Genomic DNA, 16,782 nt, shown 5'->3' on the forward strand with positions numbered 1-16,782 from the left:
AGGCTATAACGCAAAAAATTCTCCATCCCAGTTCTGTCTTAGGAAATATATTTGGCAGTTCCCTAGAGCACCTAGTTTATACCCATTTAATGCTTTTCAGCAAGTCTAGGGTCTATAGAGACCCAATTGAGAATACCTCCTTTATTCTAAAGCTGAGAAGTAAATGTCTTTTAAGTTCATGAAGTTATAAAGTTATAATTACCCTGTTTTACAGCCATCAGAAAATATTTATTCACCACCAGCAACTTGTTTGAAATTAATTCAGAGCCATGTTTCAACCTCTAGGGCAGTGCCATCCAAAAGAAATATACTATGAACCTTAAATGTAATTTTAAATGTTCTAATAGCAACATTTTTAAAAAGTAAAAAGAAAACGATAGAATTAATTTTAGTAATATATTTTATTTAACCCAATATATCAAAAATATTATTTCAACATGAAATCAATATAAAATTATTAATGAGATACTTTGTTTTAATATTTATTCTTCAATATGGGGTGCATATTTTATACTTATAGTACATCTCAGTTCAGACTAGGTATATTTCAAATGCTCATTAGCCACATATGGTTAGTAGCTATCGTGTTGAACATCACTGCTTTAGGGAAACTCTAATCAAATATCCCCTGTTGAAGGGCAAACATGACCAAACATAAAAATGGCTAAGGTGTGCATGTTCTCACTCATAAGTGGGGAGATGAACAATAAGAACACACGGACATGGGGAGGGGAACAACACACACCGGGGCCAGTTGGAGGGTGGGGGCGAGGAGAGGGAGAGCATTAGGACAAATAGCTAATGCATGCAGGGCTTACAACCTAGATGACGTGTTGATAAGTGTAGCAAACCACCATGGCACCTGCATACCTATGTAACAAACCTACACATTTTGCACTTGTATCCCAGAACTTAAAATAATAAAAAAGAAGAAAAGAAATGACAATAAAAGGATAATTAAATGTGAAAAAAGTGGCTAAGGTGTAAGGAAAGGGCCCAGTTTCAATCTCCTGCAGATGGCTAGCCAGTTATCCCAGCACCGTTTATTGAATAAGGGAGTCCTTTCTCCGTTGCTTGTTTTTGTCACCTTTGTCAATGATCAGATGGTTGTAGGTATGTGGCCCCATTTCTGGGCTCTCTATTCTGTTACATTGGTCTATGTACCTGTTTTTGTAACAGTACCATGCTGTTTTGGTTACTGTAGCCTTGTAGTATAGTTTGAAGTCAAGTAACATGATGCCTCTAGCTTTGTTCTTTTTGTTTAGGATTGCCTTGGCTATTTGGGCTCTTTCTTGGTTCCATATAAATTTTAAAATAGTTTTTCCTAGTTCTGTGAAGAGTGTCATTGGTAGCTTGATAGGAATAGCATTAAATCTATAAATTGCCCCAGGCAGTATGGTCTTTTTAATGATATTGATTCTTTGTATCCATGAGCATGGAATGTTTTTCCATTTGTTTATGTCATCTCTGATTTCTTTGAGCACTGTTTTGTAGTTCTCCTTGTAGAGATTTTTTACCTCCCTGGTTAGCTCTATTCCTAGGTATTTTATTATTTTTGTGGCAACTGTGAATGGGATTGCATTCCCGATTTGGCTCTTGGGGAGTGCTAGTGATTTTTATTTGTTGATTTTGTATCCTGAGACTTCACCGAAGTTGTTTATCGCTTAAGACGCTTTTGGGCTGAGACTGGGGTTTTCTAGGTATAGAATAATGTCTTCTGCAAACAGGGATAGTTTGACTTTCTGTCTTCCTATTTTGATCCACTTTATTTATTTCTCTTGCCTGATTGGTCTGCCCAGGACTTCCAATACTGTGTTGAATAGGAGTGGTGAGAGAGAGCATCCTTGTCTTGTGCCAGTTTTCAAAGGGAATGCTTCCAGTGTTTGCCCATTCAGTATGATGTTTGCTGTGGTTTTGTCATAGATGGCTCCTATTATTTTGAGGTATGTTCCTCGAATACCTAGTTTATTGAGAGTTTTTAAAGAAAAGTTTAGCAGAGGTGTTGAATTTTATTGAAAGCCTTTTCTGCATCTGTTGAGATGATCATGTGGTTTTTGTCTTTAGTTCTATGTGATGAATCAGATTTATTGATTTGCATATGTTGAACCAACCTTGCATCCCAAGGATATAGCCTACTGGATCATGGTGGATAAGCCTTTTGATGTGTTGCTGGATTCTGTTTTCCAGTATTTTGTTGAGGATCAAAGACTTAAATGTAAAACCCAAAACTATAAAAACCCTGAAAGACAACCTACGCAATGCCATTCTGGACATAGGAACGGGCAAAGATTTCATGATGAAGATGCCAAAAGCCATTACAAAAAAAAGCAAAAATTGATAAATGCAGTCTAATTAAACTAACAAGCTTCTGCACAGCAAAAGAAACTATCAACAGAGTAAATAGACAACCTACAGAATTGGAGAAAATTTAGCAAACTATTTGCATCTGACAAAAGTCTAACATCCAACATCTATAAGGAACTTAAACAAATTTACAAAAAAAAAAAAAACCATTAAAAAGTAAGCCAAAGACATGAACAGACACTTTTCAAAAGAAGACAGACATGTGGCCAACAAGCATATGAAAAAAAGCCAAAAATCACTGGTCATTAAAGAAATGCAAATAAAAAAAAACCACAGTGAGATACTCTCTAACACTAGTCAGAATGGCTGTTACTAAAATGTTAAAAAATAACAGATGCTAGTGAGGTTGTGGAGAAAAAGGAACGCTTATACACTGTTGGTGGGAGTTCAGCCATTGTGGAAAACAGTGTGAGGATTCCTCAAAGAACTTAAAACAGAAATACCATTTGACCCAGCAATTCCATTACTGGATATATACTCAAAGGTATATAAGTCATTCTACGTTAAAGACACATGCGTGCATATGTTCAGTACAGCACTATTCATAATAGCGAAGACATGGAATCAACCTAAATGCCCATCAGTGATAGACTGGATAAAGAAAATGTGGTACATAAACACCATGGAACATTATGCAGCCATAAAAATAATAATTGATTTCTTTTGTGGAAACATGGATAGAGCTGGAGGTCATTATCCTTAGCAAACTAACACAGGAACAGAAAACTAAATACCACATTTTGTCACTTATAAGTGGGAGCTAAATGATGAGAACACATGGACACATAAAGGGAAATAACAGACATGGTGGCCTACCACAGGGTGGAAGGTGGGAGGAGGGAGAGGGTTGGGAAAAATAACTAATGGGTACTAGGATTAATACCTGAGTGACGAAATAATCTGTACAATAAACCCCCATGACACGAGTTTATCTATATAACAAACTTGCACATGTACCCCGAATTTAAAAGAAAAGTTAAAAATAAATAAATAAAAAAGATATGATTACCATCAGAAAAAAAATAAAATAAAATGTAAATATAATCTGGAAAACACAGGTATGGAAGGTTAATGTGGCTCAAATCAAAGCACCGTAATTGTCTGCTGGTTTAACTCATCTTAATGAACATTTTTCTCCACTGTAAACACCAATTCTGTGTTTAGAATTGGAAACCAATTCTGTGTTTAGCTTAACAATAACCCACAACACTTGGACCAACTCAATTCCATGTTTAGAATTGGAAACCAAAAAACTCGTTAGAGCCCGCCGGATGCATTTTGTATGCCTCCTGGGTTTCATTGAGGAATTCTGAATGTTTGGTTGCCTATGGGACTTATGGTGAGGTTTGATTTTCATATTTTTCCACTTACCTCCCTGCTTCTCTTACAAGTTCTGACAAATTGGGAAAACTCACAGAATGTTTTCTAAGCTAAACAAGAAGCAAGTACCAATTTTTAAATTAAACTTTTCATTTTGAGATAATTACAATTTCACATACAGGTATAAGAAATAACATATAGATCTCTTGAATCCTTTGCCCAGTTTCCCCAATGGTAACATCTTGCAAAACTAGAATATAGTATCAGGACCAGGATGTTGTCATGAATATAGTCAGAATACAGAGCATTCCATTCACTACAAGGATCCTTCATGTTGCCCTTTTATAGCCACATTTAGTTTGCTTCCACCCCAACCTTCTCATTAACTCCTGGCAACCACTAATCTGTTCTTCATTTTACAATTTTGTCATTCCAAGAATGGAGTCATACAGTATGAAAACATTTGACACTGGCTGTTTTCACTCAACATAATTTCTTGGGGATTTATCTAGGTTGTGTTTATCAGTAGTTGGTTCATTTTTATTGTTCAGTCGTATTCCTTAGTCTGGATATACTACAGTTTGTTTAACTGTTTTTACCTGTTGAGGGACATCTGGGTTGTTTCCAGGTCTGGGTTATTGCAAATAAAATTGCTGTAAACATTTGTGTAGGCTTTTGTGTAAATATAATTTTTTGTTTCTCAGAGATAAATGCCCACGAGTGCAATTACTGTGTCATGTGGTAGTTGCATGTTTAGTTTTTTTTGGAAACTGCTAAACTTTTCTATTTTTGATTCTCACTAACTGTGTATGAGTGATTCAGTTTCTCCACATCCCTTCCCAGCATATGGTGTTGTCACTACTTTTTAATTTTAGCCATTCTGATGGGTTTGTAGTGATATCTCATTGTGGCTTTAATCTCAGTTGCCCTGTTGGTGAATCATGTTGAGCATCTTTTCATGTGCTTATTTGCCATCTTATGTCCTCTTTGGTTCATGTCCTGTGTCCATGTCCTAGATCACTTTTTTTTACTTTGAATTTTGAGAGTTCTTTATATATTCTAGATACTATCCTGTCAGATATGTAGTTTGTAAATATTTTCTCCTACTCTGTATCTTGTCTTTTCATCCTCTTAACAGGGTCGTTCACAGAACAAAAGTGTTTAATTTTAATGAACTCTAATTTGTCAATTTTTGCTTATGTGGGTCGTGCTTTTAGTGTTAAGTCTAATAACTCTGCCTAATCCTATATTCTGAAGATTTTCTCCTATAATGTGTCACTAAAAGTTTCACAGCTTACATTTTGAGTTAATTTTTGTATGAAACTTAGGTCAAGCTTCTTTTTTTTTTTTTTTTTTTGCCTGTGGATGTCCAATTGCTTCAGCAACATTTTTTGAAAAAGCTCTCTTTCCTCCATTGAATTGTTTTTGTGCTTTTCTCAAAAATCAGTCAGACATTATTTGTGTGGGTTTATATATGGGTTGTCTCTTCCGTCTTAATTATCTGTGCGTCAGTCTCTCTGCCAACACTGCACAGTCTTGATTACTGTGGTTACATAATTAGTCTTCAAATAAGCTAGGCTGATTCCTCTCAGTTTAGACTTCTCTTTCAAAAGTGTTTCAGCTATTCTGGTTCCTTTGCCTTTGCATGTAATTTAAAAATAATCTTGTCTATATCTGCAAACATTGAGAAAAATTGATATCTTTACTATGTAGAGTTTTCTATTCTGTGAACCTGGTATATCTCTCCATTTATTTAGCCTTTCCTTGGTCTCTTTCATCATCTACACACATCGTCTCATCTGTGTGTAGTTTTCAGCATACAAGTCCTCTACGTAAGTATTTCAGTTTTCAGGAATTGTAATAAGTATTGTGTTTTTAATTTCAGGGTCTATTACTAGTATATAGAAGTATAGTTTTTTTGTTTTGTTTTTTGTTTTGTTTTTTTGAGATGAAGTTTCACTGTTGTTGCCCAGGCTGGAGTGCAATGGCATGATCTTGGCTCACTGCAACCTCCGCCTCCTGGGTTCAAGCGATTCTCTGGCCTCAGCTTCCAAGTACCTAGGATTCAGGTGCCTGCCACCACACCTGGCTAATTTTTTTGTATTTTTAGTAGAGACAGGGTTTCACCATGTTGTATGTTTATCTCATACCCTGTGGCCTCGCTGAACTCACTTATTAGTTCTAGGTGTTTTTTGTAGATTGCTTGGGATTTTACATAGATAATCATGTCATCTGTAAATAAGGAACAGTTTTATTTATTCTTTTCTGATATACCTGCTTTTTGTCTCCTTCCTTTGTCTTATTGCACTAGCTAGAACTTCCAATACTATGTTGAATAAGAGAGGTGAGAACTGACATTCTTACCTTGTTCTCTGTCTTAGGGGAATGTTAGGTATAATGTTAGCTATAGCATTTTTGTAGATGCCCTGTTGTGGATGCCACCACGCCTGGCCCTATATCATTATATTTGATATACATTTCTTCTAAATAACATATAGTTGGGTCATATTTTTAATCCACTTTATCAGTCTTTGTCTTTTTTTTTTTTTGAGACGAAGTCTTGCTCTTTCGCCCAGGCTGGAGTGCAGTGGCGCAATCTCGGCTCACTGCAAGCTCCGCTTCCCGGGCCCACGCCATTCTCCTGCCTCAGCCTCTCCGAGTAGCTGGGACTACAGGCGCCCGCCACCACGCCCGGCTAATTTTTTGTATTTTTTAGTAGAGATGGGGTTTCACCATGGTCTCGATCTCCTGACCTTGTGATCCGCCCGCCTCAGCCTTCCAAAGTGCTGGGATTACAAGCGTGAGAACTGATACATTAGGGCTTAAATCGGATATTTTATTTTTGTTTTCTGTTTGTTCTCTCTGGTTATTGTTTTTCTGTTTTCCTTTTCCTGCATTCCTGTGTGTTAATTTAACATTTTTAGAACTCTATTTTGATTTATTTATAGTGTTTCTCGAGTGTATCTCTTTGTATAGCTCTTTTGGTGGTTGTTCTAGGTATTATATATACATGTTTATCTATCTAGTTACCTTTCTTTCTAGATCTTATTAAAGTCTATTGGTGTCATCATTTTACCAGTTTGAGTCAAGTATAGACATTTTACCTTCCTTTAAGTTCCTTTAACTTCTCCCATTTGTAATATAATTGTCTTGGGCCTGGCTCAGTAGTTCACGCCTGTAATCCCACACTTTGGGAGGCCATGGCGGGTGGATCATTTGAGGTCAGGAGTTTGGGACCAGCCTGGCCAACATGGCGAAACCCTGCCTCTACTAAAAATACAAAAATTAGCCGGGTGTGGTGGCGTGTGCCTGTAACCCCAGCTATTCAGGAGGCTGAGGCACAATAATTGCTTGAACCCAGGAGGCGGTGGTTGCAGTGAGCTGAGATCACGCCACTGCGCTCCAGCCTGGGAGATAGAGTGAGACTCTGTCTCTAAATAAATAAACAATATAATTGTCTTAATTATTTTCTCTAAATACATTTAGAACAACATCAGGGTTATAATTTTTGCCTCCACCATCAAATATACTTTAGAAAATTTTAGAGAAGAAAGCAAATGAATTTTATTAGCCGTATTTTTGCTTATTGTGTTCTTTCTTCTTTCCTGATTTTCCAAGGTTTCTTCTTTTATCTTTTTCTTTCCATTTAGAGAACTTCCTTTAACATTTCCTTTAGGGTCTAAAAGTGACAAATTCTGTTTTGCTTCACCTAAGAATGTCTTATTTCTTCTTTATTCCTGAAAGATATCCCCACTGGATATAAGTTTCTTTTCTTTCAGCACTAGAAAAATACTGTGCTACTTCCTTCTGACATATATCTCCCTGCTATAGATAAGGTGTCATTTTTCTCTGGTGCTTTCAGGATTTTTTTGTGTCTATTTTTTCAGAAAGTTAATTATGATGTGTGTTGGTATGGATTTCTGGGATTTATCCTTCTTGGGATTCACCCAGCTTCTTGAATCTTCAGGTTTAGGTCTCTTGCCAAATTTGGGATGTTTTCAACCATTGTTTTTTCAAACTTTTTCAGCCTTACTCTTTCTCTTCTTCCTGGAATCTGGTGATGTGAATGGTAGATCTTTTGTTATAATTCCACATGTTCCTGTGATGCTGTTCTTCTTTTTTTTTTTTTTTCAGTTTGTTTTCTCTCTTTGGTTTAGGTTGGGCTGTTTCTATTGTCCTATCTTCCAGTTTACTAATTTTTTTCTTCTGTCCCCTCTATTCTGCTGTGGAACCCATTTACTGAGCTTTTTATTTGAATTGTAATATTTTTTACTTATAAAATACCCATTTGGTTTTTCTTTACATCTTCTATTTCTTTGCTGAGGCTTTCTATTTTTTTAATTGCTTCAGTTGTGTTTGTAACTGCTCACTGAAGCATTTTTATCATGGCCGCTTTAAAATTTTGTTGGAAATTCTAACATCTCTGTTATCTGGGTGTGTTAGTCCATTTTACAGTGCTATAAAGGAATACCTGAGACTGGGTAATTTATAAAGAAAAGAGGTTTTGTTTGGCCCATGGTTCTGCAGGCTGTACAAGCCTAATGCCAATGTCTATTTCTGGGGAGACCTCAGGAAGCTTACAATCATGGTGGAAGGTAAAGGGAGAGCCAGCACATCACGTGGCAAGAGAGGGAACGAGAGATAAGGGGGGACATCCCAGACTCTTTTAAACAATCAGATCTCATGTGAACTCATGACTGAAGAGAAGGCATCAAACCATTTAAGAGGGATATTCCCCCATGACCCTCCCACTAGGTTCCACCTTCATGTTTCAATATGCGATTTGGAGGAGACAAGCATCCCAACTATATCACGGTGTCTCTTGATTTTTAAAAAATTCATTTTGAATCATTCCAGGTTTTTGGTATTATGGGTGATTTTTAAAATTGAAACCTGAACAGTTTTATATTGTGAGACTCTGGACCTTTTTAAACCTTCATGGCTTTCTTTGACACCATTCTGTCAGAGAAAGGAGTGGCATCACCTCATTACTGCTAGGCAGAGAGAGAAGTCCAGGTTCCCCTCCCAGCTTCCATCAGTACCTGAAGAGGATGATGCCCTCATACTGCCAGGTGGGATGAAAGTCCAGGCATCCCATTTGGACTGCACTAACACTTCATAGGATGGGTTGGGGGGACTTATTACTGGCCAGTGGGGAGGAAAGCCTTAGGTTTTTACTTGGCACTGTCTGCTTCCTTCCTGGCAGGGGAGTTGGGGCCCCTCATTACAGTGCTTGCCAGGGTGGAAGCCTACGCTCCCCATCCTGCCTTTGCTGGTGTGAGGAGCGGTGGGGGCCAATGTTTTTTCTGTGGTGTTTGGCTGGAGTAAAGTGGTTATTCTCTAAAAGATTTTTGGCTTGTTAGGCTGCCTCTTTCTTGATCCTTTGGTTAGAGAGATTATGCTTTTGTTGGGGTGCTTTATGTTTTTGTTTTGTTTTGGTCTGTGCTCACTGACATTTCCAGGTTCCTAGATTCTTCAGCTGCCAAGAAGAATCTCAGCAGCTGAGATATATGAGGCAAAAAGAAAACCTAGAAAACACACCACTAGGTTATTCTTTTGGACCTGAAGTCCCTAAATAGTCTGCCTTTTCTGTACCTTTCAGAGTCTTCTTATGTTTGTTTTATAGATAATGCCCAGGGTTATTAGTTGTACTTAACAGAAGGAATACAGAAAAATATATCGATTCCCTTCTTGTTAGAAGCAGAGGATATCAGACATACTGATTTTCTTAGTCTGTGTAGGCTGTCTGTAAGCCACAATGCACAGCTCTCCGGGAAAACACGGACTGGAGAATGGGGTCTGGAGCAAAGGCTGAAGTAGAGTCTCCTCCATTCCAAATCTAGGACTTGGGACCCACACGCTCTAGTATGTGTACAAAGCACATACAGTTAACAATTTAGATGAAGTAGACCAATTCCTCAAATCCCACGAACTATCAAAACTCACCGAAGATGAAATAGATAACCTGAATAGTTCTACAACTATTGTTATAAGTTGAATTCAAAGTTAAAAAGCTCCTGAAAAAAGAAATCTTCAGGCTCAGATGGTATTACTGGTAAATTCTACTAAACAGTTAGAAAAGAAGTAACACCAATTTTACATATGTATTCCAGAAATAAGGAGGAAACACTTGTCAACTCATTTTATGAGGCCAGAATTATCCTAATCCAAAACCAGACAAGAACAAACCATAGACCAATATAGATGCAAAAACCACCAACAAAGTATTACCAAATAAAATCTAGCAGTATGTAAAAATAATCATACAGCATAATCAAGTAGGGTTTATCCCACAAATGCAAGCCTGATTCATATCTATAACTCGATAATTAAAAATAAATTATTATAATCTGCCAAATTAACAGCAAAAACTGCATGAACATTAAAAAATCACATGATCATATCAATTGATGCTTTGGCATTTGACAGAATTCAGCATCTGTTTATGATAGAAACTTTCTGCAAACTGGGAATACAAAGGAATTTACTCAGCTTTATAGAGAGTATTTTAAAAAATCTAACATCATACTTAATGATGAAAGACTAAATGCTTTTCCCCAAAAACTGGAAATGAGGCAAGAATGTTCACCCTCACTATTCCAATTTATGATCATACAAGAATTCCTAGCCAGTGCAGTAAAACAAGAGAAAAAAAGTGCATGTAGTTGGGGGAAAAAAGAAGTAAAACTGGGCCTGCTTGTAGATGACAATGTGATTGTATTGAAAATCCTAAGGAACATATCAAACAAAATGAAACAACCCTCCCAGAACTAATAAGTGAGTTTAGCAAAGTCACAGGATACAAGGTCAGTACGTAACAATTTTATTTTTATATACAAGCAATGAACAATAGGGAACTGAAAGTTTTAAAATACCATTTACAATAGTTTTTTTTTTTTTAAGTACTACTCTACCAAAACACGTACAATATCCACATGCACTAAAAAGTAGAAAAAAGTGATATAATAAATCAAAGGAGACCTAAGTAAATATGTAGATTAGAAGACTAACAGATTAAAGATGTTAACCATCCTCAAATTGATCTGTAGACTTAAGGCAGTTCCAGTCACAATCCCAAAAGGACATTTTTGTAGATAAAGACAGACTGATCCTAAAATTTATATGCAAATACAAAAAAACTAAAGTAGCCAAAACAATTTGAAAAAGAAGAAAGCTCAATGAATCACACTACCCAATCTTAAGACCTACTCTAAGCTACAGTAATCAGTGAGCAAAAGGCATGTAGATCTTTGGAGCAGAAGAGAGAGTCCAGATATAGATTCATAGAAATATAGGCCAATTAATTTTTTACATAGGTGCAAACGCAGTTCAATGGAAAAAGTTACATCTTTACAGTAAATGGTGTTGCAGCAATTGGACATAGATAGGCAAACGAGTGACCCTTGATCTAAACCACACACCTCACACAAAAATTTAACTCTAAATGGATTATAGATCTAAATGTAAAAGGTAAAACTGTAAACTTTTAGAAGAAAACATGGTGGAAAAATCATTTTCTGAGATTAGGTAAAATGTTCCTAAACATGTACCAAAAGCAAGACTCATAAAAGATAGAATTGACAAATTGCTCATATGGCAAATGACTAGTGTCCTGAATATATAAGGACTCTCTAAATCAAATAGTAAGAAAACAACTCAATTAAAAAATGGACAAAAGACTTTAACAGACATGTCACCAAAGAGGCATAGAGATGGCAAATCAGTACATTGAAGGGGATCAACAGCAGTAGCCATTACAGATATGCAAATGAAAACCATGATATCTCTGCACACTGTTAAAATGACTAAAATATGATACTAAGTGCTGATGGTTTGAGGAGCAACTGGAACTCTCATACACTGCTAGTAGGAATGCAAAATGTACAACCACTCTAGAAAACTGTCAGCTTCTTAATAAACATTTACCACTGACGCAACAATTCTACTCCTGCTATCTGCTTTAAAAAATGAAAACATATCCACACAAAAACCCATATATAAATGCACAGAAGCTCTATGAATAATCTCGCGATGGCTCACGCCTATAATCCCAGCACTTTGGGAGGCCGAGGCAGGCAGATCACAAGGTCAGGAGTTCAAGACCAGCCTGGCCAATATGGTGAAACCCTGTTTCTACTAAAAAACACAAAAATTAGCCAGGCATGGTGATGGGCGCCTGTAGTCCCAGCTACTCAGAGGCTGAGGCAGGAGAATGGCTTGAACCCAGAAGGTGGAGGTTGCAGTGATCTGAGATCACACCACTGTACTCCAGCCTGGGCGACAGACCCAGAGTCTGTCTCAAAAAATAAATAAATAAATAAATAAGCAAAATTAAAAAACTGGCAACAACTGAAATGTCCTTCAACAGGCAAATGGATAAACCAACTGATACATACTTACAATGGAATACTACTCAGCAATAAAAAGGAATGAACAGTCAATACACAGAACAATTTGGATGAAGCTCAAAGGCATTAAACTGAATGAAAATGTTAGTCTCAAAACAATACATGCTATATGATTCTATTTACATGACATTCTGGAAAAGGCAAAACTATAGTGATGGAGAACCTATCAATGGTTGCCAGAGGTTAGGAGTGGGAGGAGGCTGTGACTAAAAAGGGGCAGCACCAGGGAGTTCTGTGGGAGATGGAACTGTTCTGTGTTCTTGACTGTGGTTATTCCAATCTATACATGTATAACTGTCTATTAAAGAAAAGGTCATTTTTAATAAATAACAATAACAACACAGCAAATTGCTGCTGAACTGTCCCCACACTGAAATTGTGCTGAGAATTTTCTAGTTTACCTATAAGCAGCTTCACTACCATACATTTAGCCAAGTTTCCATGACAGCAGGCAATTAGCATTCAGGAGGGCCTTTGAGTGGTTTGGCAGTAAAGCAGTTGCTCTCAGTTCAGCCATCTTTACCTTAGACATTAAGATATCCAAAATAAATGATTTTTCTGGGAAAATAAAATGTCTTTCTAAAGTATTTCAATTTTAACTGTAGCATTCCACAAGTATGTGGTTAGGCTGGTGTATATCAAATGAATTAACTCTTCCATTTAAAAATACATAGAGTAAAGCTTGTGAACAATCTCTGGCTTAGAGAGTGTTTTCACCAAACTATAAGACTGTGTTACACGTGGACATCAGATACCAGCTTAGCTCCTCCTTCTTTTTGCTCCCCTATAGGAGGTTGTGGCTCACTGGATTGCTGAAAGCCGCATTGCCATTGAGAAGATCCGCTTGTTGACTCTGAAAGCCGCTCACAGCATGGACACTCTGGGCAGTGCTGGCGCTAAGAAAGAGGTGAGGCTACCTTCTCCCCTCAGACGACCAACTGCTGAGCCTTCTCCAGTTCTCTCCACCTGTTGGACATTTCAGTTTTCATGGCATCTTGATGGCACTCAGAATATTGGAAGCCCCCATGTGATTTTGGGTTATAAATTATAAATGCCTGTCACTTGCTAGTCTCCTAGCAAGTGCTTTAGGGAATGATTTTCAGGAGGGAGAATATCTTCAGCATTCTTAAGATACAGCAACAAGGAATGGGGGAAATCATAGGCTTTACACAGCCCTGGAACTGCACCCGCTCTGCCACTTTCTTCTAGCCTTGTGATCACGGGCAAAGTACTTAACCTTTCTGCCTAAGGCCTAGGGTTCTTGTGAAGAGTAACCAAGATGATGTACATAGAATGTGCAGCAGCGACGCACAGTGGCTCTCACCTATAATCCCAGCTACTTGGGAGGTGGAGGTGGGAAAATTGTTTGAGGCCAGGGATTCGAGACCAGCCTGGGCAACATAGTGAGACCCTGTCTCTTACAAAAAAAAAATTAGCTGACATGGTAACTTGTGCCTGTAGTCCCAGGGAGGCTGAGGCAGGAGGATTGCTTGAGCCCAGGATTCTGAGGCAGCATAGTGAGCTATGATCATGCGTGGGAATAGCCACTCCACTCTATTCTGGGTGACAGAGTGAGAGCCTGTCTCAAATAACAAAACAAAAAATGCAAGCATGATACTGCTACACAGTACATGTTTCAGGAAAGAGACCTCTCATCCTCTGCTTTCTTATGTTTCTGGCTTATATGAAATAAAGACATAATCATTTAATTCTAAAAGCCCATAAAACTGCTAAAAGAAAACTGATTAACGACGCAAAGACCCTTGGACTATTTTTATGATCCCTAAGGTGATGAGTGTGATTTATCAGCTGCCTGAAATCCTTTTGGAAACAAGGCAAGTTAGAAATAAATGGATAAAATGTGATTTGGAAGAAGTGTCTCTTTCCAGAGGGTCTGTATTGACTGAAATATGGCATTGCAGCAGGATCTCTTTGTTGGCTTTTGTTAAAGATCCTGTTTTAGTGGTGACTTGGATGTGGGAAAGTTCCCTTGTTTCATTTCCCAGTTTTGCCACATTGTGTATAGTCTAAGAAAGAAGCATTCTTTTCATATTTTGCTTATACAGATTGCAATGATCAAAGTGGCTGCCCCACGGGCTGTCAGCAAAATCGTTGACTGGGCCATCCAGGTGTGCGGAGGTGCTGGTGTTTCCCAGGATTACCCTCTGGCTAACATGTGAGTAGATGTCATTTAAGAATCATCTACGTTTGATAGGCATGGAGGTAAAAAATCTATAGATGCCTTGACATTAATTGCTTATGTTTATTTTCAGCATAATTGAAGGCTAAATGAAGTGATATACATTAATATAGAGCTCAACATCAAGAAATAGTTGCTCTTATTATTACAGTAATCATTTCATTCCTTTATGTTAATTTTTACACTGAGGGGACCCACTGAGGATTCCTGGGCTGTAGATACAGCATGGGATTTCGCTGAATTTGTAGCAGGACATGTTAGTGACTATCTAATATCTAGATCCTGATTACTGGGAGGCAGAAAGGAACATTCTCCATTCCCCATCTGTCCATCTCCACACATAATTACAGTGTCACCTTCTCTATCACACTGGAGATAGAGTCCCATCCTTCATCAATTTTTAACCTTAAGAAAGAACTAAATATATAGTATCATACCAGTCACTGCCTGTTCTAAGTTCTAGCAACATGTAGTAAACTGTAGCAAACCAAGAATGAGATTAACTCTACTGTACTTTGCCATTTAACTTTCCCAAGTTGGAAACTTTAAGATGGCATAGCAGAAGCCCTTTAGCTTATTTTCCCGGTACTCTTTTTCTTACACTGACCTTGGTGGAATTTAAGAATTAATATAGTCTTGGTTTACAATCAGAGTGACTGACGTCAAAGTACCATGTTCCTCTTCCATAACTCCCTGTGATCCCTGAATCTTTTGCTTTTTCAGGTATGCTGTAACCCGAGTTTTGCGTTTAGCGGATGGACCTGACGAAGTTCATCTTTCAGCAATTGCAACAATGGAGGTGCAGGACCAAGCCAAAAGGCTGACAGCCAAGATATAAGGAGAGTGACACTGCCACATCCCACGGGCAGAAACTCTCCTTTATATAAACTTCATTGGATCCAACATTTGAATCTCATATTTTTGTAGCAGTTTGAGCACAGGGTTAATTATTCATTTGTGGTAAAGATTATAGCATCTATTTTGATCAGTGGGTTTTATTATTTCAAGGGTCATACAGGGTTAAGTTCAATAAGAAATGCTGTAGCTGTTGTCAATCTAGTGCCTCCTCGAGGCCAGGAGTTCAGGACCAGCCTGGGCAACATAGCGAGACCCCCATTGCTACAAAAGATTTAAAAATGAGCCAAGTGTGATGGCACATGCTTGTAGTCCTAGCTACTTGGGAGGCTGAGGCAGGAGGATTGCTTGAGTCTAGGAGTTTGAGGTTACAGTGAGCTGTGATCGTGACACGGCCTCCAGCCTGGGTGACCAAGTGAGACTCTGTTTCTAAAAATAAAAACAAATAAAAAATAAATTTCTTCTTGGGGTAGGGTGAAGGCAGGGAGCAAGAATTTGACCTGGCTCTGATCCCTGATGTGTTGTGTGGGCCTCTTTAACATTTGCCACTGAGCCTTAACCTCACTGTACCTCACTTTACTTTACACGCATTGGTGTTAATATTTTAATCTTAGAAGACCCTGATCCACTGAGGGTTTGTTGTGAGAATCACTGAAGCCATGTAGAAGCACCTTGAAATCTGTAAAACCACAATAAAGTGCTTTATAAAAGGTATCCTTATTTGAAGTGGATAAATCTTATAACTCGAACTATTTAACCTTATGATTAATTTTAAAAGTTGTGATTTAGAATACAGGATTGTTTTTGAACATTAGGAATTAAAGGCTATATCTGGTCCTTACAATTTTGTGATTTGTTTCTCTGTCTGAGGAAAGCTGGCTGGATTGGTTGCTGATTTGTTTTAGTTAATCTATTGTCATGTATCTGGCCATCCCTAAGGCAAGTCACTCCATATGATCTATACTTACCTCTCTCCTTTCTCTGAATTTAGTCAGATAAAATTAAGTTAAAAAGAACACCAAGGATTGTTTTGAAAAGGAAAAAAGTCTCCAAAGGATAAAGTGAGAAGATCAGTTTCAGGATCAGGGCCCCAGTCCTGGTGAGAGAATGGACCAACGGTCAACTCCTCAGCATTGTGGCCATTTCTAGGGTTCTGTCTCCTTAGGCTGTCACTGGGAGTCAGTAGGCAGCCGTTCATCTGGGACAGTCTGCCAGGTTTGCCATGTGCTTGAAACCACATGGTTTTAAAGCGAGAAACTGCCCTTTCTAATAATCAGATGGCAGGGAGGGAGCCGGGAGGAGAGAGCTCACCAGGCAGGGCTCTACCCGTGAAGACCCCTCCAAGATTGCCAAGTGGTCAGCGACAGAGCCTCGAGGAGGGGCCTTGAGACTGCCGGATAGGGAAGACACCATGAGGCTCCACACAGAAAGGTCATGGTCTTTCTTCAGCAAAACATTTAGGATACACAGGGGGTAGCTATGATTGTCCAGGGGAGGAGCTAGTTAAGGGTCTCTGGTAATTGACCTTTTTAACTATAAGAACACACAACAGAAAGTTCAGCAGATTATGGAGGACTAATTTCCTCATCAACCTGTGGTTACTGATAAAAGCTTCTTCAGGGTGGGTCCTCAGCA

The 16,782-nt window shown here is 38.2% G+C and overlaps 1 protein-coding gene across 1 annotated transcript in view; it reads left to right on the top strand.

The window, feature by feature from the left end:
* The window catches only part of ACAD11 (acyl-CoA dehydrogenase family member 11), a 99,340-nt gene extending 83,352 nt beyond the window's left edge, over positions 1–15,988 (top strand). The window contains exons 18-20 of the mRNA XM_055295418.2: positions 12,883–12,999; positions 14,159–14,268; positions 15,016–15,988. Coding sequence (XP_055151393.2) covers positions 12,883–12,999; positions 14,159–14,268; positions 15,016–15,130 — 342 coding nt within the window. The 3' untranslated portion in view covers positions 15,131–15,988. The remainder of the gene's footprint in view (positions 1–12,882; positions 13,000–14,158; positions 14,269–15,015) is intronic.
* The last annotated feature ends 794 nt before the right edge of the window (positions 15,989–16,782 follow it).

Source organism: Symphalangus syndactylus, chromosome 10, assembly GCF_028878055.3.
Source record: "Symphalangus syndactylus isolate Jambi chromosome 10, NHGRI_mSymSyn1-v2.1_pri, whole genome shotgun sequence".
NCBI classification, from domain to species: Eukaryota; Metazoa; Chordata; class Mammalia; order Primates; family Hylobatidae; genus Symphalangus; species Symphalangus syndactylus.